The 24554-nt window shown below is 41.1% G+C and overlaps 1 protein-coding gene across 1 annotated transcript in view; it reads right to left on the reverse strand.

Moving 5' to 3' along the window:
* Positions 1–317: 317 nt before the first annotated feature.
* Positions 318–24554, reverse strand: part of LOC129769261 (protein patched) — a 65119-nt gene continuing 40882 nt past the window's right edge. The window contains exons 2-7 of the mRNA XM_055771385.1: positions 8589–9139; positions 8044–8524; positions 6602–7972; positions 6323–6530; positions 5979–6250; positions 318–2597 (exon numbers count right to left, since the gene is read on the reverse strand). Coding sequence (XP_055627360.1) covers positions 1878–2597; positions 5979–6250; positions 6323–6530; positions 6602–7972; positions 8044–8524; positions 8589–9139 — 3603 coding nt within the window. The 3' untranslated portion in view covers positions 318–1877. The remainder of the gene's footprint in view (positions 2598–5978; positions 6251–6322; positions 6531–6601; positions 7973–8043; positions 8525–8588; positions 9140–24554) is intronic.

A 24554-nucleotide genomic window follows, 5' to 3' on the forward strand; every position in this document is an offset into this window, starting at 1 on the left:
AATACTTGAATTGCGATAAATTCTAAAATAATATCCAAAATCGTGTCCAGGACACAACCTCCTGTTATTTTTTCCTATTTTATTGCCGGCTGTTGAATTTCCGATATATTCTTCCAGTTGTAGACGGTCTTGCTGCAAGGTGAAATAACTCAAATTCACTCGGATGTCGATGAAATAACTGATTGTGGGTTTTTTTATGTCGTCAATCACTCAACCTCGTATTAGCCAATCGAATTAATTTCTATCCTGATTGAATTTCAATTTTTTTCGGCAGAATTGGTCGAATGTGATATTGGCGAGTATTGAAACTAGGAATGTTATTATTTAGTTACAGGTATTACCATGTATTTATTTTGTTACATTTCCTTCATTTGGAGACACTGTGCCGTAAAAAGTATAAAAAAACTCGAATATTAAGACCTACTAGACTCGCTAGAATTTTGCATTTTTTTTTTCTTACCAAGACTTGTCTGAAACCAATTTTTACAATCATGTGCGTTCTTCTTTTGTGTCTGCCTTGAATTAATTACAACCAATATCATTTCTTTTTCCGATAGCTTGTACTTCTCACCGCCTGTTTAACGGGTAATAAAATGCTGCTGTTGCATTCAACTCAGTTCCATAAGAAAAGTCCTAGTAACTACCATACCTTTGCGCCTGAGCGACATATAGAAATAAATAAATAGCTTTTTTAAGGGTAATAATATGTACTTTTACATTTAAAACATAAAAATATTGTTCCTTTTACCATTGTTTGTTTTTTTTTCATTCCTACCGGATGTTATGAGCTAATCAAATTGTACCACACTAATGACAATTGTCCGAATGCGTCGTCAGCTTCAATCTTGTCTCTCAACCTGTGGGAAGCTTTTTTTTGTTTTATACAAAATTGGTAACATTCATAAAAACAACATTTAATTTGTACAAGCTTTGCTAGCACTAAATTTTATATCCTTGTTTTCGACGTTTCTCGAAGCTTCGTTTGTTTTGTATTTTTTGTAAGGAATAAGCCAAATATCCAGATTTACAACGTAACAACCGATTTTCGGTTGTTTCACTCCTAATAGATAACTCGTTGATGAAATGCGTTTGGTTTATGTCTTTAGTTTATTTTCGGTATACATTTGTGTTTGTATGATTGATGTTTCGTTTTAGGAAGAAAGTTAAGTACAACTTACCGATGGAAAGCGTTCCTTGTTTTGTTTAGCAGGAAGTTTTAAATTCGCGATAACACATATTCGGGTATGTTCGATTATTTACAGTGTAAGTATAAGTTAAGAGGGGTTTACGTTAAACATATTTATAAAACTGAAAATATTTGGCCTCAAAGCATGCAATCGTCTCTCGAACCCGCAATTGAATAAATGTACACAGGACTCTCTACTTGCGATAGAATGGCTGTGTTTATACATGATATATCATTCCAGCGATTCAGGTTTTTACTCCAGAAGTTTGGGGTGCTTATCTACTAACTATATTCATACTATATACTAGCTTAATCAGTTCGTCAGTATTGTTTTCTATATCTTTCTTCTAAAGAAGGAGGAACAAGTTTCAAGCTGCTATACAACGTCGAGGATGAGCTCCGTTGAGCCCGTCGACCTCATTTTTCAATCGATTCTCTCACACGCTATTAACATCAGACACCTTCCTATTACTGAGTATTGGTGAAAAAAATAGACACAACATTCAACGGATTTCCACTAGTTTCTAAGTAAAAAAATAATACTTTTCTGCTTTTGGAGGAGGGAAAACAAATAAATAATTATGTTATTTCTATGTTAAGAAGAAGGATTCATCATATTTACACACACGCACACCCGCGTAAGCTCTCGCTCGTACGCTCCACTTTAAAGCTAACGGCCGGTTAAGTTAAGTTAACTGCTGCTGTGCCCGCTACTACTGCTGGTGCTGCTCGTCCGAACCATCCGAGGTGCGCCCCGGCCGGGTGTCACCAGTTCGACCTTGATGTTGGCGGTGGCGGTCACCTTCGTGTTCTGGTGATCACCACCGTGGTGGTGCGTCTCGACGGTAACTTCCGGCTGCAGCACAATGCTCTGCAGCTCCGGCGCTTGGCTGCCGCCGTAGTTCACGTTCAGGTTGCTCTTTTCGTGGATCGAAGGAATCGACGAGGCTGAACTCTTCCAGGACTGGGGCTCTTCGGTGATCGTGGTCAACGAAGGTTCGTTGTTGATGTTAACGTTGTTATGTTTGTGATGGTGGTGGGATTTCGAGCAGTTCCTCGACGAGGACCGTTTATTGTTGAGAATGATCGGTTTGTTCGAGGATTTGTTGATTCGTTTCGGTGGTGGCGATGGGGTCGATATTCGGTTGGCGTAATGCAGCGGGATGACTTCCGCTCCCGGTCCTACCAGACTCAGTAGGATGGGAAAGAAAAATAGGCCATTCACGGCTCCGATGACGAGTACGGACAGTAGCAACCAGAAGAAGTGTCGCACCACGAATTCGAACGATGACGTTGATAGCATGAGGACGGCAAGGATCGATGTCATGACCGCGTGGGTCACCGGCGCTAGCGAGTGCTCCAGAGCGAGCTTGATGCGTCTATCTCGGTTGCCGATTGCTGTTATGAAGCCCTGCAAGTAGAATGAAATAATCGGATTAGGAAACACTGCTTCTTGCTGTATTGGTTATGATCACGTGGGTGATGTCCAAATTGAACCCCTATTAAATTGACAGGAGTCAACACATCGTGTTTTCTACTGAAATTTTCCGCTAGTGGTCCCTTGAATTGAAACATTCTTCTTCTCTTTATCGAGCAAATTGTGGGACTTCAGAAAATGATCCAAATAGTCAAAAATTTTCGGGGTCTGGCTGCCTCTCTCTGTCGAAAAAAAACCTTCATAGAGATCGAATCTATGAGTATCGAAGAGGATGTTCTACGCAGTTCAGTTCTACTCCTCCTTCATCCTCAACACTCCGACTCGTTGTGAGTCGCCAGAGAATGAGACTGACGAGAGTGACGTAACTACAAAAAACTGGATCTAAAGTGGTAAATCTAGCCGAGGTTCACACTCCATGGGAAAAAAAACTTAACAAAGGGTCAGAAGAAGTTTTTTTCAGCTGAAGAACCTGGTTGAAGCTAGGGTCCCTGCATGGGAAGCTTGGCAGCATTTCTCTGGACCAACAAAACATCTTCTAGAATCGAAACCACCTTCTTCTTGGATGGCACTAACGTTCCCAATGGAACCTTTGCCTTCTCAACGTAAGTATTACTTGCGTCATTTTTATTTGTAATACTTAGTTGAGATTTCTAGACCGAATGACACGCCTGGAATGTATTCTGGAGTGGCAAGTTCTAGAATACGCGTGACCCCAGTGCAAGTCGGAAGAAATTTCATTGACGAAAAATCCCCCGGCCAGAACCCGAACCCCCGGCATGATAATGTGGAAACTTACACTAGAGAAGAAAAACCAATACTCAAAAAACCGGAGGAGAATCCCTTACGCGGACTGGACGCTAACAATCGACGAAGCTTCCATGCGTCAACTTACAAGTAGAAACTTCCCCTTTAACTTCAGATTTGGCGAAACTAGGCTGAGGAAAACTAGTTTAAAGCAACGCCGAATCACAACTCAGAAAAACGCCAGTGTATTCGAGGTGTATTGTAGTGCCACAAAAAGTACGCCAGCAGGGCTCTGATACAGCGAAGATTGCTCGTGAAGAACCTCCGAAAACCACTTCGATAAGGCAGAGTGAAAAAGGCGAGTTTCTTCAAAGTCCTTGCCACTCTAGATCCCAAACAAATACGTATACTGGAAAATGTTATAAATTTAATAAAATTTCCAATCAAACAGATGGGATTCCGACTCTCCTAAACGAACCTAGCCAGCAGGGTTGTCCGCTGTCCGCTGAGCGTCCGGTGCGAAACACTAATATTCTATAATAAAACCTCCATCACGCTAAGGCAGCGTCTAGGAGGTTTACAAAAGACGCTGTGTATCTAGCGGTAATTGTAGAGGAAATTCATAACTGGCACGTTTCGGAAGCGGCGTCTTGGTCTGATCATGGACACATTACTTTTGAATGGGATGATGGCACGATAGAACAGACAGAATACTCGAGAACTAAAAGAGAACTTCGACAAGAAACTTTTCTTGGTGGAACAAAAGACTCGAGCGATTTCGCAAAACAGCGTAGAAACAGTTACACAGATCCAGTGGCGCCGAGTGAAGCTTTCGCCCCCAGGGTGGGAAAGGTGATTTGCTAGAAAAGTAATCAATCACATTTATTCAATTTATTCATACAAATTCAGTTCATTCTGCACCCCTAAAATCGTGTACCCGAGTGCGGTCCACCTCCCCTCCTCCACCAGTCGACACCATTGCACAGAGCTAAAATTAATTCGGATTGGTCTCAATACAGGATAGCTAGAACCGAATGTAGCAGAGAACTATGACGATCTAAACGAAAATCTTGGGTAACATGTCTGCGCCGGCGTTGTAACTCATGTTCCTCGCCATTTGATGGCTGCGCTTGATGCTTTTCGCTTTATCGGACGGAACCTATTCCAGGCAGCGTTGGCCGATGGAACGTTTTTCTGAATAATTCACTTTCGTTTGTTTGTTGTTGCTACATGCCACACAATGGCACAATATTGATGAGGCAGTCTAATGCGAGCCACCGGTGGTGAGCACCGCCCGATGAAGCAGTCAAGTGCGGGCCACCGGCGTGTACGTGTTAAACAATTGCGAAAACGAAAGTATCCCAATCGTTGCAAGACTTAGTAAGAATCTTGCAAAAGACCTTTCGAACAGGCTTGGTTCCCTCAAGAAGGAGGATGCGACATTCAAAAAACTCCCTCAGAAGTATCAGACTTACTTCCCGGGATCTACATCTGTTCATTCTGATACCAGTCCTAGCTATATAATCGTGAAATAAAATGCTCTCGAAGGAGTCTCACAGGATCAGAAAGTGCAAAGAAGGTCGCAAACATAGTTGCTACATTGGTTTTCACGAGGGCCAGAGTAGAAAACGCGGAGAGATCCTTCCAACTATACAAATCCACAAGTGCAAATAGCGTTTTTCCAGTCCTGGTTCAAAAAGAAGAATCGAAGCTAATTTCATCTTTAATCGAGAGACACGTTTTATACTAGAGCGCATTCTATCCACATGAAGGCGCACTCAAGATGTCTTCATTCCAAAACTCGTTCGATAACTGAACCTGCTTTAGCTGGACTTTTTTTTTTAACTGGGCGAACGTTAAATGGGCTGTGGTCCAGTTAAAAAGCAGGAATTAACGTCAATATTAATTTAAAAGGTTATCGTTGAGGGTTATTCGGATGTAATTTGAGATGCTATAAAAATTGACATTATTTTCGCATGACAAAACATTGATTAAATTACATAAAAATAATTTTCCCAAATTATATTTCACACTTGTATAAATGTACATACTTGAATAAATGTTGTCATAGATACAAAAGGCGGTTATAAAAAAAAAAAGTATAGCCTCACGAACATTTCCGCCATTCGTTTTTTTGTTTGCTTGTAGTAAATTGTATATACGTATGGCAATAATCGTACTAGATACGTATATTCATACAGACTTATTCGCAAGCAATTGTCATGTATGTATATCACCTTCACTTTTGCATGTATATGTCAGTTATGCGCAGCATATACCACACAAAATTTGGGATATATGATACTGTATATACGCTAGTTGTACAATTCAATGTTAGCTGGTATATGATTTCGATTAGTTCAATTTTACGATATCATATACATTGTAACCGATGTTTCTTATACCCAATTATGACTTAATTTGTCGAGATAAATAAAATCAAATTTTTCGCATTCTATACGATTTGAGACTCACACCATGTATACTTTGAACGACATTATAATTTGTGATTCGATCTCACTTTATATATGACAAAGAATATGGGATTTAATGTTGATTTAATGTATAGGCGCTAATAACATTTATTTGTAACACACTTGAAACTCTTACCAAAGATACGTGCACAGTGAAGCACACCCCTAGGCCGATGCTGGCTATCAGTATCACTGCAGGAATCGCGGACAGGTTGATGTTTAGCAGTATCATCACGCCCAATAGTTGGATCAGCATGGTGACGATACTGAAAACGATAAGTACTGCGGCCCACACTGATAGTAGGAGCAGTGCCACAAGGCAAAACGCAGCTACCAATGCACAACCAATGGCCTTGAGCAAACAAGGCCTCAAGTTCATGTACTGTTCCCAAAACAGGAAAGGAATCCCTGGAAATAATAATAAAAAACCACACATTTAGCACATGGTAGATAAAGACGCAGCATAGCTAGATGCAATACCTGATGGGTAGTTGGGTAATCCGCGCGATTCAAACTTTCTGCTCAATTCACGAATTTGTCCGATCATAACCTTGATATCCTGGGTGTCGCTAAGCCCGTGTAGATAAAACGGCAGCTGGGTATAGGTGAGTGGTGCACTCTTGGGGATCTTCAACTCATACTCGCTCGGCGAATGGAACCATTCACGTGGCTCGGGGCGCAAATTTCCCTGCAAAAAAATAGATAAGAATAGTTTGTCAGATAAATGGATTCGACCCATTCTTCGAAAAAGGTACACACCTGTGACGCGCCATATGCCAAGCCATCGTTCCAGGCCCACGCCGAAAGATAGTTGTAGAAGGCTCGGGGATTGATTATCCCCTCCGAATCCACCAGTCGCACCTGCGTCACCAAACTCTTATCGATGGGGTTGTCGACATGTCCAGTCTGTACCAGCAGTTTGTACGCCAGAATGGCGTCGTCACTTGCATTCGGGAACCATCGCTCCTGGGTGATCTTGTTCTCCCGGTAGTCCCGGTCGAATGCTTTCTGCAAATTCAGCAACCAATCGCGGAACAAACTCAACCAGAAATCGGGCAGCCCTCCGTTGTCATTCTTGATCACATGCGACACCCGCACGAACGCCTCATGGTACTCGTGCAGCAGCTTTTGGTTCGTTGGATACTCGAAATCACCTTGGGTCACGGCAAACATGCTGTAGAATCCAAACAGCTTTCCCTGCACATTCAGGAACTTATGCTCGTTGGTATTCTGGGGTACCAAATCAGTGAGCTCCAAACCATCCGGGAGTTTCATGGAAGCGAACAGTGACACTCCGATGATTCCACTCAGAAGCAACATTGCGAGAACTTTGATCGAACTTTTCGTTATGAACGGTGCGTAGTGTTTCACCGCAAACTTCGAGATGGAAAAGCTGAAGCAGGACTTGGCCGGACAATCGATCAGCGAATCTTCTTGATTTGGCTGGGCATGCTGCTGTTGCTGTTGTCGGTGTTTAACATCTTGGATTGTGGTGGGTAGCGCGGGTAGACAACAACACAGGATATCGGCACGACCAGAACGCCGCCGACGCAAATCCAACGAAACCATGGCCGGGAACACGAGAAGGACCGCAGCCAAGTTGAATACCATAAGAATCGCTCCCTGGAAACAGAACACCCGAAGCGCAGGAACCGGAATCATTGCAGCCGCGAAGAATGAACCCGCAGTGGAGGCACCACTGAAGAGGATGCTCAATCCAGCTTTTTTTAGTACCTGACCCGTCTGTTCATTGCCATCCCGCTCGGCGTACGCGTGGGTTAGCACGAAGATGTGATCTACGCCCAGCCCGAGGGCCAGAAACGGTATCACCTGAGTTGTGGCTGCGTTGAAGGCGATGCCCAGCAGTGCGCAAAACCCTAATCCAGCGGCAGTGGTCACTCCGATCAGCAGAACACCGGCTACTCCTACGCCACTTTGACCGTTTACCGGTTCCTTCCACCGGAGCAGTGCTCCAGCCGCGTAAATGAGAATCACAGCTAGTCCGATACCTAGGCTTATGGGGTTCGGGTTGGAGTATTTGCCCAGCAGATCATCCAAAGCGGCAGACGAAAAGGCGAACACTTCGTAGTAGGACAGAGGTTTCACCTCGGTTTGCATAATTTTGTTGACCTGTTGTTGTTGGGAAGACATAAATAGTTGAAAACTTTTGTCCGCGATCATTTGAACAAGACGAAACTCACCTCTGCGGAGAACTTTTTCTGCCAAGCATTCAACACCTCAGCCGCCTTGACCGGATTCCACCCAATGTGGTGCACTTTGTAGTGATTGTTCCAGTACTCGTACATCTCCCGTTCACCCATTAGCTGAATCACGGTTTGCAGAGCTTTGGCGGTTTTCAGGTGCTGCGAGCGGTTCCGTGTGGCACCACCAACGATTAGTTCTTCGGGCCAATGCATATACTTGGCGGCAAACCCATAGCACCCACCGGTAAGCACAGATGCCACGTCGGGAGTTTGCTGAGATTTCTTGTTTGGGGCCGTCTCTGGACATTGCTTATCTTTCGGGTTGAGACAGGGCTTCTCGGTGTAACCGGTCCCGATGCCCGCCCGCTTCATGTACTGTTCGAGGGTATCGAAAGGGAACTGGTAGTTCTGGGCTTTGATGTCCTTCAACAAGGTCTGGGGATTCAACGAGGTCCATTGGACTTTGTTCACCAAGTGTCTGTTGAAAATATAAATAGGTTAGACGCAAAGGTTGACACTAGCATTGGACCCAGAAAACTTACGGTATAACAACGGGATACTCCGGTCCAAGCAGCTTGCTCCCTTCCCAGAAGCAATCGAGTGGAGTGATGATCGCGCACGGAATGATGTTCTCGAAGATTTGCTCGATGAAATGCGTGTCGAAGTTGGGAATATTTGGCGAATAGCACATGTCCTTCAGACTCCACTCGATGTCGTACATATGCACCCGGACGGAAATCGCTTGCTTCAGAACCTCGAGATGCGTCAGCAGTGCGTTCGGATGCAAAATCGATGCCTCCATGTCCTTCGGGGTTTGTATGAGCAGCTGGTGCGTTGAGGAATCCATTTCTCCGAGGGATTTTTGCGTATACGCTAGCTCGTGCTCCAGCGTTCCGCCATCCTGTATCCAAAGCTGGTGTACTTTCGAATGCACCGTCGCGGATTTGAGGCCAACGCAGAACGTGCTTAGAACTAGAATCGCTACGAATAACACCTTGCCAGCGTGCTTCTGTATCGAGCATCCGAGGTTGTAGAGATGGGACTGGAACAGGGATCGCATGTAGACCGCTGATCTACGCCCTCGCGCTTTGCCCTGAAGAAAAAAAAAGGAAAATCAGCATAAATATGAGTTGCTTGGGACAATTTTGAATAAGCTGAAGGGGTGACAAGTTAAATTGAGCGTTAAAGCTAAACTACCACAAAATTAACCACAAGGTAAGCCAGAGCTCGGTCTCCAATTACCGCTGGGGTGAGACACCCCGTACCCTCAGGCTCGAATTCCGTATCACGATGGCACGAGAAAATAACACAAATTCCGTGATTCAGTTTACTCAACCGGAAAATCGAGCTCGGTGCAACATATGGTTTCATGGGACCACACGGCAGCCATGCGAAATCGGTATCGAGCCGCTCGCTGGGTGCTAGGAGCTGGGAGCGGTGGCGGCGGATGGATGGGGCTATCGAATTACCGACCACTTGTAGTGCGCGAGTAGATTCGAGGTGCAGGAACCCAAATGATCTCGAATTACGCACCCACCACAAGGCGTGCACAGCTCAGCCGACCACCACGACCACCAAGCATCAGACCTCGGTGGTTTCTGTTGTTGTTGTTTCACCTCTCCCCGTTATCGTTGCCGTCTGTGGAAAGGTCCGGAATCGTCATGTGATCAGCGAGCCGCAAATCGTAATTATGATTACGAGCGCTTTTCTGGCGAGGGGGGATGACAACCGAGCATAATAGTGCTAAAACTGTGAATTTGAGATCACACGAATGAGAGGGGTGTTGGTGGCCGGTAACTTGCAGAGATTTAGGACAAAAAATTTAACACACAAAAAACACAACATCTGGGAGGCGGTGATCGGAACCGTTGGGTTCGCTCTGGTTTTTTGGGTCATTTTTATGCCATTTTTTGTGTGAAAAAAAAACAAAGGCATGACCAGAAGCTCAACCGCGTAATTTGGGTGACAATACAACTATGGTTCGGAGCAGAGATTTCAGCTTACTCTTCGCGGCATATTTCTGTGCATCTGGTGTTTTGGCTTTCCATTCTCTTGACGAATTTTGAAAGGTGCCACAGCGGGTTAATTAGGTTATGGTGTTCGGGAGAGGGGCAAAAAGTACGCCGAATTTGCCATTGCTCACAAGCTCCTGGACCACGCAAGGGCGATCTTCGTGGGAAGATTTCAATTTATTTGTGAAAACTACAGGGTCTTTCAGATTAAACGCTCACGCAACAAGTTTTAATAACTTCTACAAAAGTGAACCAATTTTTATTTTTAAAAAACGAAAATAAAGCTTATTACAGGACATTTTCGATGTGACCGCCCCTTTTTTCGATACAACAACATTGAACAACATTTTTCATGCACAACTCTAACATTACGACTTCGATGTTGTTGAAAATCCGAGTTATTTCTTCTTTACGTTCCTCCAAATCTTGTGGCTTATTAAAATAGCAACGGTCCTTCACGCACCCCCAGAGGAAGTAATCGACGACAAGAAATGTTGAAATTTTTACCATAAGAGAACAAGGTTACATTATGGCTTCGGTTCTTGTAAATTGTACATCTCGACACTAAAAACCATCCGATCAGACTGAACGAGTAGCCGAATATTATCGTCCCGAAGTGGGGAATGCAGTGTTACCATCGACGGAGCGAAAAAAAAATTGATAAGGAGCTGTTCGATTTTTTTGCGTGAGCGTTTAATCTGAAAGACTCTGTATATCACTGAAGAAATTCACCCGTTAGATCACTCCACTTCTCGTTAGATTTTTGTATAGTGATTTTTTTTTCTTTCTATTGTAACTTAAAAGCGATCATCTTGGCAACTCTGTACTGTAAAGATGCATGGTTATGAAAAACTCGTGACAAAGGTTGAGGAACTGTCACGTTGGTAAGCAGAGCAGTGTGTAGTTTTAATGAAATTGGCAAATAATGCCGTGCATCAATTAATTGACTTGAAAACTTATTGAACTGATGGACTTTTCTCAGATTTTAGTATTTTTTCATTGTTTAAACTGAAAAGACGTAGTTGTTCGCAAACTTAACAATGTCACGTGATGTTTACATTTTGATTTCAAGTAGAAAAGTTAGTGAAGAATTAGGCAGTTTCTCTTTTGTTGAAGCGTTTCAGGACAAGAGGATCAATGACGTATAAGTAATGCTACACAGAGAGCGAATGAGGTTATTCATACGTTATTCCCAGAACGATTGTTTTGCATCAGGATCCAGAATCAAGCGAAAACTGGGCTTGGAGTAGGGATACCATCTGGTCGGAGTTGGAAATCAGGACACCTGTCACAGCTACGATTATGACCAAGCAAACCATTTGTCATGACAATTGTCATGCGAAAATGCGAAAACAGAATAGAAACTGAGAGAGGTTGGCGTCGACATCATGCCTCATACCGTATGTTTCTATTCTGTTTTCGCATTTACGCATGACAATTGTCATGACAAATGGTTTGCTTGATTATGACCATTGTTTTGAGACATAAAAAAATGAAAACCCGTTGCATGTGATTAGCACTTCCAGAGACCAAAATAGTCTATTTTTGCCTGTATTGTTGAGACGTTCAACACTTTTGGCTGATTTGTAACTTTACTTAAATTTTTGGAAGTATGATGAGAGTGAGAATTGAACTTGTGACATTTAGCGAGAGAGGTATGGATGTTACCACTACACCAGATCGCCTCCACTCTAGCTTCAGTTCTGTGCGAGAACAGGAGATTTTTGGGCGGTTTCCGAGTCATCAAACATCATGCGCAATGGTGCCGGAGACAATGCATGGATTTGAAGCTTTTATGATGTAAAAACGCAAGAGTTCCTTTTGCAGCTCGAACTTTCTGAGCGATGTGATTTTTACACCGCACAATTCAGCGTGGTGGTCAGATATTTACCCCGATTCTACATTTCGATCGACTTCATGAAATTCCATTCAGTATACCGTTCGAAATGTTATTGCATTTCGTTTGATCTGTTTCTCTTCGAACATTAAATGGACAAAACGCTCGAAATAGAGAAAGCGAAATTATAGCTCGAACGAAATAATGGTTTCGAACGAAATGCAAATCCGGCGGAATGCAGAATCGGGTTGAATATTCGGTATCGAAACTTACAACAGCTAATTTGTTAATTTGTTGGACACACTGCACACTGACATGAGAGTTATTCATCAGATTACTTCCATTAATTACTTTTCGAGCTACCAAATAATTAGTCCGAGTTCACAATTGAGCGCCGCATGATCATGATCGCCCCCTTCTTTTGATGCTGGTTCGAGTCGAAGGCTCAAACCGGTACTCAGGGCCGAAATAGCCCTGATTTCACAACAACCCTTGACCACACTCACGCTAATGATTTATTGCACAGCTCGTTGGTCGGTTGGTTGGTTTGTTAAGGCTCAGAAAATATTGATCCGAAACGTCCCCGAGCCTCGTCACCCCTTGCAATCACACCTATTTCCCCCGCTGTGCGCATATGTTGTATTCATATTTTGTGGTTCTCAGCGTTCGGAGATCTATACCGGTGATCTCGCACTAGGCTCAGGCGAGAAGAAGATACTACTACTACTACTACTACTACTACTACTACTACTACCACTGCTGCCTTCGTGGTGCTGCTGCTGCTCTATCTCACCCGAAAACAGCATTTTTATGTTAATTGACTAAGCATGTTAAAATTTATGAACGAATGCTGCGCGCAGCGAGCCAAAGGTTGAAATCGGATTCAAACTGTTTCACCTCGGCATCTTTGTGTGTCCTCCTCTTTTTCGGAGCCTATGCCACCAACCAAGAACATCAAACCGATGTCGAAAATCTTTTCTTCCTAAAAGAAGAGCTGGGATCCCACGTAGAAGCATCAAGTGAGATAACAACACGGTGAACGAGGAGGAGAGGTAGGTGTGGTGTGTGGTACCAATGACGACTTCATCGTACGTTGGAGGGATAGGAAATTACACCGAACCGGTCAGGTGGTCGCTATTTCCAAGAGTTCGAAGGTTTTTCGAAGGAGACGATGGAGAGAGAGCACCGAGATGAGGCCTAGCGTCAGCTTCTTTGAAATTGTGTCAAATTCTAGGAAATAAAGTGAATTTATACATTTTACCTAGCAATTAGTTTTTCTCGTTATCCGGGCCTTCTCCCTGGGTTCGGCAATAACAATCAGATTCGCCATGGATGCTTTGTGCGAGCGTAGTTGATGCGAAGGAACATGGAAAGGAAGGAATGCCAAAAAGGAACTCCCTAGGGGGACAACAGACAGAAAAGCCCATGCTGGGAAGTGCGAGTCGAGACACAACTAAATTTACTCTAATGTTGTAGGTACATCCCTTTCATTTAGGAATCGGAAAAACATTGTAGAGTGAAATACAACACGAGGACATGTTTTTTTCGGAATGAAGTCCTCAAGTTTGTACATTGTTTCTCAGGTAGACACGTATCAATAGTGATAGGTTTCGGGCCAAATTATTATTATTAATCTGCAACACCTGCTACCCTTCGAAGTATTCGATAATCGGAATCCGGTGCCAAGCTTTACGATTTATAGGTCTGCCGATCGAATGAGTGATGACTCAATATTTCAAGAGAAAAAAAAAATCGGATCTTCCTTTTGATCGAACGTCAGATCAAAGAGCGGAATCCGCCGAGAAAAAAAAAGAAATAAAAGTGAGACAAACCAAGAGGAAATATAACCTAGAATCATCCTGAACTAATGTATTTTATACCCTTCGGCGGCGCATCACAAAAGGGGGCGGGGGAAATGAGCTTTTTTTTCTAAAAAAGAAACTACCGCATTGATTCGGCTTTATGTGTACGCATTGATTTCAAACACTCCATCCAACGGTGGGTTGATCGACGCGACCGCCTTTAAATTATGTTCCGATAATTTCTTAATATAATTTCGGCTGTGTATCTCGGCTGTACCTCTCGGATTCAAACTATGCTGGGTCTCAGCGCTTGTCTTGCTCCCTCTCTTTCTCGCCCTCGAGGCTGAGCACCCTGTGTGCTGGCGTCTCAATATTTTTTCGGCATTATAATTATGTTGTTTTTCTCTGCTAACCACACGGACGTCTCTATTACACCACCATGTGTGTGGTGTGCTTGATCTCAACCGAGCCGAAGGGGATTATTTATGTTTACCTTCAAATTTTACGCTAATGATCGTCAAAGTCAGCTTGATGTGATCGAGTACCACCTTGGTAGTAGACGAGCACGACAATGATCTGCGCGGCGGATATTCAATTAAAGCAAAAAACGAGACGCATCTCTGTAAACTTCCCACGCTTGGAGCGGGGTCATATCGAATTCTGGTTGGCATCCGCGGCACGGCACACCTACTCAAATTCATACTTCGTTTTTGGTAATTAATTGGGCATCCGTCTAGTTTTGAGCATGACGCGCGAAATTATTCTGCCAGGTGAAGTGTACCGGTGAACCGTGCTTTGTTGCTTCCTTCGTCTAATGTAACAGAGGTAACACAAAATGATTTTACTGTCTGTTATTCAAAATGAAATAAGCATACTACTAGTAGATTTAGATGTAACCACAGAACAGATGGACAACTTCTACAGTGTGAGGACAAATTATCCGTGTTTTTTTTTCAGTGCATAACTCGACATGACAGATGCTGAGGTGAGCATACCTGTGTCAATGTAAACCATGAATCATCGTAAACAATAGGACGCTTGCAGAGTGCATATGTATTGGTAATATGTTAGGCAGGCAAAAGTCATAACTGCATATGATTTACATGGATCGACTCAATTTGTTTAAATAATTATTTTATAATAATTTTTTTATTTTTTATTTTATTTTATAGTTACAAAAATTACGCGCTACTCTATATCAATAACATGCGAACATATGTGTCTTTACATAAAAATGTTTACTTTAAGCGTCGAAGCCATACATACGGAAGAAAATAGAAATTTCTGTCATGGCTATGAACCATACTAATGGAAGCGGAATTCGAAAAGTTCCACTGAACATTGCGATTGTATAGCCGGATTTGGTGAAGTGTGTTCTCATTTAGGCTTTGTGTTTTTTGCCCTGGAGTGCTGGTCTCGTGAAAAAGTAGACTATAATGAACATTCGTGTGCAGATATCCTCAATCGGTGGTTAGGTCCGCCAAGAAAGCAGTTGATTATGTTGAAATTAACAACATATTCAGTCAGAAAGATCAACCAACCGGGTACTTGAATGCTCATGGTACTTAAATGCTTAACCACTCAACCAACCGGGTACTTGAATGCTCTGCGGAGGAATACAATATGTTTATAAGCAAATTGATCGGAAACGGAGAAAATCCATTAGTTGGCCGATTCAAACGTGAGATGGATTCTCTGTGACTTTGAATATGATCCAAACATGTTGGTAATCCTTTTCTGACAATTTTTCTATCCAAATCTAGTGGGAAAGTCGTTCAATGAACATTGCGAAATGAGTGCTAGTAAACTAAGTAATATGCGTCACACAGAAACTCTTGTTTAGGAAATAGTTTGCCTGACTGTTTAACGAGGTTCATGTTAGTTCTGTTAAAAAATTCTTGTTAGTAGAAATCCCGCATCTTTATTTAAATCAAGAACAAGAACGCCGATTGATAATAACTCCGTTTCTGCTACAAAGAGATTACGAATGTAAACAAGCGATGTGTGCCCAACAGATTCTCTGCATGGATGTGTAGCAAGAGCCCTATTTGGGATATCGAAGCTGAGTTTGACAGCGAGTTTAAATGAAGCAAATTACTATAATTGTAAGTATCAACTATAAGTAGAATGTTCTGCGGTTCTAATTAGATTGAAATATATAAATTATCACATCTTGTTTGCAGTATAAAATGACGCTTTCTCGGTCGCAGGAAAAATAAACACGTACTCAAGAATAAAATTATCTATGAAAATCATAATCTCCGTATCGAATGGATATTCTATGTAAAAGAGTTACAAGTTTCCTACGTACGGTTAAAGAATCGTGAGCCAAAACAGTGTCTGATAATGATTTTTTTTCGCGTTTTTTTCAGAAGCTATTATTGGGAGAAAATACAACTTACAATGTCTACAAATGTCAATGTCAATGAGTCTGGCAGACATTTCAACTTCGCTGTCGGAGGAAACCGTTTAGTCGTCGAAGGTAATTTTACTTGGTGGAAGGAAATTCGACCCGCTGATATGAAAACTTCATACATCCTGAACCGTTAGTCATTCGAGGTAGCAGGTTTCAATCGTTTTCAATGAAAAGTTATGATTTGAGAAGTGGATAAATTAGACGCAAATCTACTTTATTCGCACTGAAATGCATATAAACCATCGAAAACAACTTAATGGACGATAACTTCGTCAAATATGCTTCTTTTTATATACCGCATAAAAAAATCGCACAAAAAACGCCACAAGAACAGAAAACCACACAAAAACAGGTTTTCTTGTATATTAAAATTTCACATAAAGGGATTGTCAAAACTCTTTTGTTTCACTTTTGCAGTTTCTTAGTTTGTTTGTATTGAGTGAGATATTCCATCTTTTTTTAGGAAAATGTAATACTTTGTTTGATTCATGAAGTTGTTTTCATGCAGTTCGTATCGCAAAAACAAAGCCTGTTCTTCAGTTGAAATATTTTTTGGAACCTTTAATAAGAAGTAAAAATAGTTCCCAAAATTCTGTCATTTTTATCGGCAAGCTAAAAAATTAGACGCAATTGAACAAATTCATTTTTTAATGAATACAGATTTTATTAGTATTGCAACAAATCGCGCGATAGTTACAATAGAGATAGATATCGTTGTAAATAGACTGCTCGTAAAAGTTCTCAATTGGAAAACTCAGCAGTGTATAAATAGAAAATCGGAAGATTATTTGTTGTTCTGCAGCAATAGCCGAGCATCATAAAAATTGCTTACATCGTTCCATTGATGTGAAGCTGAGAAATTTTTTTGATATATTGTTGCACTCATCCAGTTTGTGTTCTCCTAACTACTGGCTATTGTCAAGACAACGCGAATTCGTATTTTTTCGCCGCATAGGCTCGAAAAGTTTTATCCTTTTTAGCGTTTCCGCAAGTGATCGCGCGCTTATTTCTGATTGGTTGGCGAAAATATACGCGAGAAATCGCGCTCATTTTTCTTTATTGTGAACCAAGCTTAAGGGGATAGTACACTATGAACATCATAAAAATAAATAAATTACTATGTTTAAAAAAATAAATTACTATGTTTAATCTGATATCACAGTTTTTTTAGGTATACATTACATAACAAACAAAAAATAAATTGGTGCCAATTGGACTGTTCCCTGAATAGCCGCAACCGATTTGTTGAACCCTTGCAGCCTGCACCTTGTAAACTGGTGGGAGTTCTACAAGTTTTTCTAGCGGACCGATTTCAACCAATGATTTTGTACGTAATCCTTGATATATTTCCTGTCATCGTACGTAGGATTTTTTCAAAATATTGATTTTTGACGAAATGGCGATATTTAAAAAAAAAATCAAGTTCCCATAGTGCACTACCTCCTTAAGAGATATTAAATTTTTCACTCGTGCGATTTAGTTCTGCAAAATGGCAATCTTGTGCGATATGTCACACGATTTCTCACTGTTCTAAACACATTCTGATTAATCTGAAAAATGCTGACTTCAACTGGTGAAATGTATAAATTTTTCGACTTCACAGCACTCTAGTTAGGCAAAAAATAATTTCATAACTTCACATTCCTCAGAGAAGAACAAAAAATCAAAAACAGTTGCAATTCTAGCGAATGGGGTAGTTAACTGTGTGGTCGAACTTATTTCTTCATTTCGCCATATTGAATTGATCCAAAATATAAGGGGGACCACCAACATGCACCTCCCCGGCACTCCTAATGCAAGCAACCTCGAAACTCAAAAAAACTTGAAATGGAGGAGTCCTACATCCGAAATCCAAGAAAATCATAGTTTATATTTAGTGAACCTATGCTTCTCATCTATACCCTCGTTAGAGATGCGTTCGTCTCGTGTCATGTCATCATCATTAAACCAGCATGCATGCGTTGCCGTGTGCTGTTGAGTGGGTGGGAAGAAAGCAGGAAATGTGAGAATCTTCCCCAACCTCGATGACGTAGTAATTAGTGGTGCAACGCATCAATTTCCTTCGGCTTCGGTTCGTTCCCCTCCTCTCGGAGATGGAATATGATTCTGCGTCTCCGAACGAACGTGTGCGTGTGTTTGGCTGATTGTGTGCTAAGTGTTTTAGGAAATCTACCATGACACAGGCTCGTAAAATGAGAAAGGTTCCAAAATGTGTTTTCACCGGGTCACGCCTTATCCTTCTTTTTGTTTTCTTTGCTATTGTTTGAAGCCGAGCGCATGTTGTATTCATCGAATCATACCCGAAAAAGATGTTCGCTTTTATTTTCACATTTCATTAGAAAATCACGCACCGGATGAACGTTATCATTCATCATGATGCGGGTATCCTGAATATAGGCACACACACACCCTTCGCGTGCTGCGCGCTCGAGCCCACGATCGGGGTTTGACGACACGCATGATCGGATTCCAAGGAGTCATCCACTCTTACACACAGGTGGACTACCGGAATTCTTCAAATTCCATTCTGTGATTGACCACTTAAGGATTGCTTGTCGTGCTAACTAGAGCATCACCGACGGACCATGGAGAGAGCGGCGGACGAAAAGCAAACAGCAGCCGGACGTCGAACAACTCCGGTGCTCCCGCTGTTGTCTCAATAAACACAAACACCGCCGAGTCGTCGTGCCAAGGAAGAGACCAGATATGTTGTGTTTACTTTTCAATTATGACTGCATATGCGTACAGATTTACATCAGCAGGAGTGGTAGCTGCACCACTGGGGTTTGTCGTAATATGACCGAAACCGTCTGTTTGACCATAATTCTTTTTGACCTAACGAAGTTATCATTTATGGTAGCCTTCTCGGGAAGGGCCACTAGTGAATTATAATTCGCAGAAAAACGATATCTAGACCCTAAATAGGCGGCATAATTAAGCACTTGCTCATCCATCTTACAGTTGCAACCGAATACAGTTGTTGTTCACATAACACCCAAAAGGGGTCCGTCCCTGGCAGTGAAATATGGTTTGTCGAAACGCGGGTAGTGTCAACCTCTGGCTCAAATTTCTCCGAACGAGCGCGCACACAAACTTTGTCCGAAACGAGAAGAAAGTCATCATCATCATCCCAAATGCAAAAGAGAGTCTTACAACAAATAAACATGCCGCCATGCCGGGGGTTCTCTGGTCCCTGCCCTGCGAATAGCGTGTCTACCACGGAGTGGCATTGGGCCGGCGAGGATGATTGAAAGCAAAATATTGCATTGCATACGCATCTCTGTTTATTTGTTGTGTTTCGGATTCTCACTAATTAGTTGCTCTCTGGCAGCTTCTGCAATATATCGTAGGTTTGCGTTTCTGTATGAATGATGCAGCAGTAAGCGGCTAACGGAGGTTTCTAGCGGCAAGCTGATCAAATTTCAGGTCATTTCCGGTGCGTGTAATTTGCGGTACCAGCGGTAGCAGCATATCCGAGAACGATGCAGTTTCCCAGGAAGTGTGCGATGAGTTATAGCCGATGAGAGGATGGGCAGGAAATTGCTGTCGGCATGAGGGCTGGTTGAGACTCTAACTTCCGAATCATGCTGCGACCTTATTATGTTGCGTAGTTGCGGGAATATTTCGTGAGGTCTGAAGTGAATGTGAGAGTCACATGAAACATATTTACCCGAAGAACATTCACCTGAACGTAACATTAACCCGATTAACCCGAAAATGATTATGAATTTTGTTCAATATGCTAATGAATAAGAAAACGATAAAAAACCAGGAAATAAAAAAAAAGTTTCTCTAGGATACTCCGCTGTTGCATCTTTTAGTAATTTGTGTAAACAAAATCAATATGTATCCTCTCTTCTATAACTTTCTGCTCTCTACGATTAAGAGGCTTTAGAATATCTCGTCAAAAATGGGGCATATTCGCGTCTCAATCATTGCTTCGCTCAGACCTCCTATACTTAGTAGAAGCCCTATATTAGCATTTGGTAATATCAACGTTTTTTATTATAATGTTTGTAAGCATCACATGCTCCCCAAATACGACCGCATAATGGAAGAAGGATTACATCACGATATTTGTTGCATGTTGATTTTGAATGTCTTCAAAACTATATTGCTACTTGCTGCTTTGCGTGACGGGGAGCCACCTTGCGGTCTGCTCATATGTAAGAGAAATTAGAAACTCTCTTTTCAATGTTTTTTCAACAAATTCACAATAGAAAAAACTATAGTTTTTTATATTGCACTAGAATGTTAGGTTTAAGTTTGGTCTCCTGAACTTGTAAATCCATCAAGAAAAAAATGAACAGCAAGCACTCAAAACTGTTTAATTTCCTTGACGCGACAATTTTTGGTTTTCCAATTTGTAGCCCCCCACTAAAAACCCGAAAGACGAAATCCTATGTCAAAATTATTTAAAGAGGCATAGCAATCACGCTCACCACTACAACCTTCCAACTCGCCGTTTTAATTTGTTTCAGTGAATACGTTTTGAATACTACAGCGAAACTTACATTTGAATATAAGCTGCTCGACTGAATGAGCGTTTCAATGATGATTGAAAATTTTGCTTTAGTGAACACGAAGAGAAATAACGAATGAACGTGTACGCGAAAGGCGCGTACATCAATGAATAGAGATGTCTTTATTATTGAGACTGAAGAGAGAGAGAGCAGTAATATATTGAGACAGTTGGCTTTATTCCCGTTTCCACTTCACAGTGAAAACGAAATGAAGTGTAACCGCAATGACAACGGTACGGTGTCGAATTCTGGATACGAAATTAGTTTTCCACTGAAACTTATCATTATAAGAACAAATATTTTCAGATATAATTTTTGTAATAGATTATTTTACCACATGGAAAAAACAAAGTTTTCCATTCACATTGAACATTTTTATTTGAAAGGCGTTTATTCTGCCTGAAAACCTTTTATTATCTTCAACGCTTCACTAACTCGTAAACTCGTCGTTCAACGGCATGCTGCTCATTTCGTTTTCACCATGAAGTGGAAACGGAAATAAAACCCAATGTGAATATGCTGTAACGTGAAATGCAGTAGCTTCATTATTAGGTGACGATTCGCCAAGTGAATTCAATCAAGAGTGAATTTATGAGGAGCTTCGTTTGATGGGGGATGCGGAACAAATATCTAAACAGCTGTCATTCTTCTTTATATTCTTCTTTGTTTGTAGAAAAGAAACCTACTATTCACACAAAGATGAATGCACCATGAAAATATCTCAAGAATCAGATTCAGTCCAGCTCGGCCATTCCAATTTGTTTCTTGAGAAAACATGTATCTAGGTTATTTCCGAAAATACTCCGATTACATTTTGTTATATTCATTTTCATTGAAAAAGTTAGCGTTGATGATCAATGGTATTGATTCTCCGATGGTATCTGAACTATGCACCATTAACTTAGTAATTAATGTAAAATTGGAACGTTTTTGTAGTTGAGTTATTAACTAAAGAGAATGTTTATGAAGAGAAATCGATCAAATCACTTACACCCCTTTCCATCTAAGCTCTTCATTTATAAAGGCTTAGATAGATGTACCTTATACTCGACAAAAGTTAATAACACTTAGTCATTTCAATTTTTGACGTAGGATCAGCAAATGCAACGATCGTTCTACAAAAAAAATGTGGAGACTCCGTCCGTTTTCATCTTATTGGATAATCGAGTTGAAATCACAGTTGAAATCACTTTCTAATGTTGATATCACGAAAAAAGCGTTTTTGCTCTATACAAAAGAATGGGAAAGAAGAAGCAAGGCGAAACATTATTTCGCAAGCTTGTGTGATTCTCTTGCCAGCGAGTAGTAAAGCGATCTGTCATTTTCTAATCGTAAAGCAGTCAACACCATTAGCCAAAATGCAGAAGAACCAAAAAAGAAGCGAAAAAATCAAACTGAACATCAGCAACAGTAGCAAAGCAGCAACATTAACAGCAATAATCTCAGCAGCAGCAAATGTGTTTCAATTTTTCTGTCACAACCTAAACGTGTGTGTTTCGGTCTCGCTCATTCGCAAATCATCAATCATTCAGATAGTGAACAGACGTCAGTGGCAGGGAGGCTTCCCAAATGGTCTTTCTCAAGACATTATCATCAAATGTTTTGCTCTTGTCACAGCGTGAAATATTCCACCGTTTGCCTACTAAGGATTCATGCAGTCAGTTCTTTCCAGAACTATTTTCCCAAAGATATTCAGCTATGTACTTGAAGGTTCAAGCGTCTAGAGGCACGTTTCCACCGATGAACCGCTATTTCCAGTGAGTTTTCTATCAATCAAGAACAGTAAATCGTTTCTTATACTGAGTTTCCGCAGAATATAAATAAAATGTGGCAGTTTGCAGTGAATATTTGTGGAATCACTTCAAGAAAAACGAATGAAATAATATTTTTGTGTGAGATATGTGTCATACTCCTCCACCTTCATAGACAGAAGCAAATTTTCGTCATTTTAGCGATACCAAAATGCTTTTTTTGAAGCTCACAGTTTTATAATAGATGAATATGAGAAACCATTGAAACGCTCCTCATATAATGACTTTTCTCTATTCACTGCACTATCTTGAACGTAGAGAAGTAATTTCCTTATGTTGTAATTACTTAAATGTCTGCTATTGTAACATGAAGGTGATTTCGAAAATAATCAAAATTAGAATGAAATGAAAATAATATTGACTCTAAATATTGTTGCTGATCAAATTCGGCATCGAATCATTCAATTTACTGAACTTTTACTCAAACTGTTGTTGTAAGATAAACGATTGCAAACCACAACTAACTTTATTGGTTTTATGATAATCAATTAGATAAATGAACAGTCCATGTTTATCCTACGTTATCAATGTTAACAATAGTTCTACAGACTAAACGGTTTGCCACCGATAGTTTAACGATTCAGTCACTATTTTGAATATCATTTTTTTTTCATTATTTGCTAATCCAATACAACTATTCTTAAAATTTCAATTAATTTGAGTATACGGCAAATTAATCCTGACTACCGACAGAAACGTTTTGACTATTAGTGGAAATGTAGATGCTAATACTTCAGCCGAAGCCACCTTGTGCTTACGTCAAACTATGCGAGCAAATGTCCATTGAAGCGATTGTTTGTCACCATAAGTTGACGTAAGCATTTTCCAAATTTTCCGAATAAGTTTTAATCCACAAAATCTCTTGGGCCCTCTTTGGATCGATAATATCCTTTAACTAGACAGATTATTCCTTTGAAAATGTGCATGGTTATGCTTTTATGCCGAAAAACAACAAAAAAGCGTTTTCTCAGCACCAATTGAGTTGGTGATTACGTCACCTACGCAAACATGGGCAGTATTGCAGTTGCATAATATATATGCTATAGCAATATAAGAACAATATAAGCGAGCGATACAAGAGACACATTGCAAACAAGCACGCATTAAAGTTTTTCGCATACTTTGCCACATACACGGTCCAGACCGAAAAGGATATAGAACCACGTCTATGCTCTCCTTTTTACTCTTAGAAAACACTTTCCAACTTCATTTTATAATGAGGTGCAATATTATTAAGACTTTATGCAACAGCACCAGTGGCTATGTGGATAGCGTGGTCGTGTAAAACAGCCTTGCATTCCAGCTGGCCTTGACTCGATCCCCGTTGCCTTCGTTTGACTTTTTGAAAAAAACTAAACTATTCAACAACGTTCAACAGATTATACAATGTTTTTTTTATGTTATCATATGAAGCGATTCATTTAAACTACCCTAAATGTCGTCGATTGGGTAAATGAAAGTAAACACGTGGCACTAAGAAGACGGTCTCAATGCGTTAACTTTTTTTTTTTCAAGATTCGCGGTCAACATTTAGTACAAAAGTTTTCAGATACTCTGAAATGCCTTCTCAAAATTGAATATCTTCACATCCAGCTTCATTAATCACCAGTGTTGTCAGATAATAGGATGTTTTATACCATATAAAAAATTCTCAATGGAATTGCTAAAATCATAGTTCAACAATTATACGAAGCAGGTAACACAAATTGAACTCAGCGGCCCATCGATTCGAAGAACTCGAACCGAGCCGAGGAATGATTTATTACACCCTGCAAGATATAAACTTGACGAAATATTGGCCCTAATGGGGTTCCTCCAGGCAAGACAAGCCCTGGTAGAATGCAGCGCTCTGGTATCGTTCGTAGGTTCGTGGTGGCCTTGTTCGGAACACAGGCAACAATTTTAATGACTTTATAACCCTTGGAGAAGAGGCGAGAAAATAGGCTAGGAAATGTGTTCCGAAGGTCGTCATCGTCGTCGTGGTCTTCTCTAGGAAGGGGATCGTCACCCTCGTCGTCGTTCTGTTCGATAATCAGCGTTTGCCGCACCGCCATCATCGACGAACGACGGTCAAGTGAGTGCAATCGCGTTAAGGCACGTGAGAAAA

The sequence above is a fragment of the Toxorhynchites rutilus genome, chromosome 2, assembly GCF_029784135.1.
Source record: "Toxorhynchites rutilus septentrionalis strain SRP chromosome 2, ASM2978413v1, whole genome shotgun sequence".
NCBI lineage: Eukaryota > Metazoa > Arthropoda > Insecta > Diptera > Culicidae > Toxorhynchites > Toxorhynchites rutilus.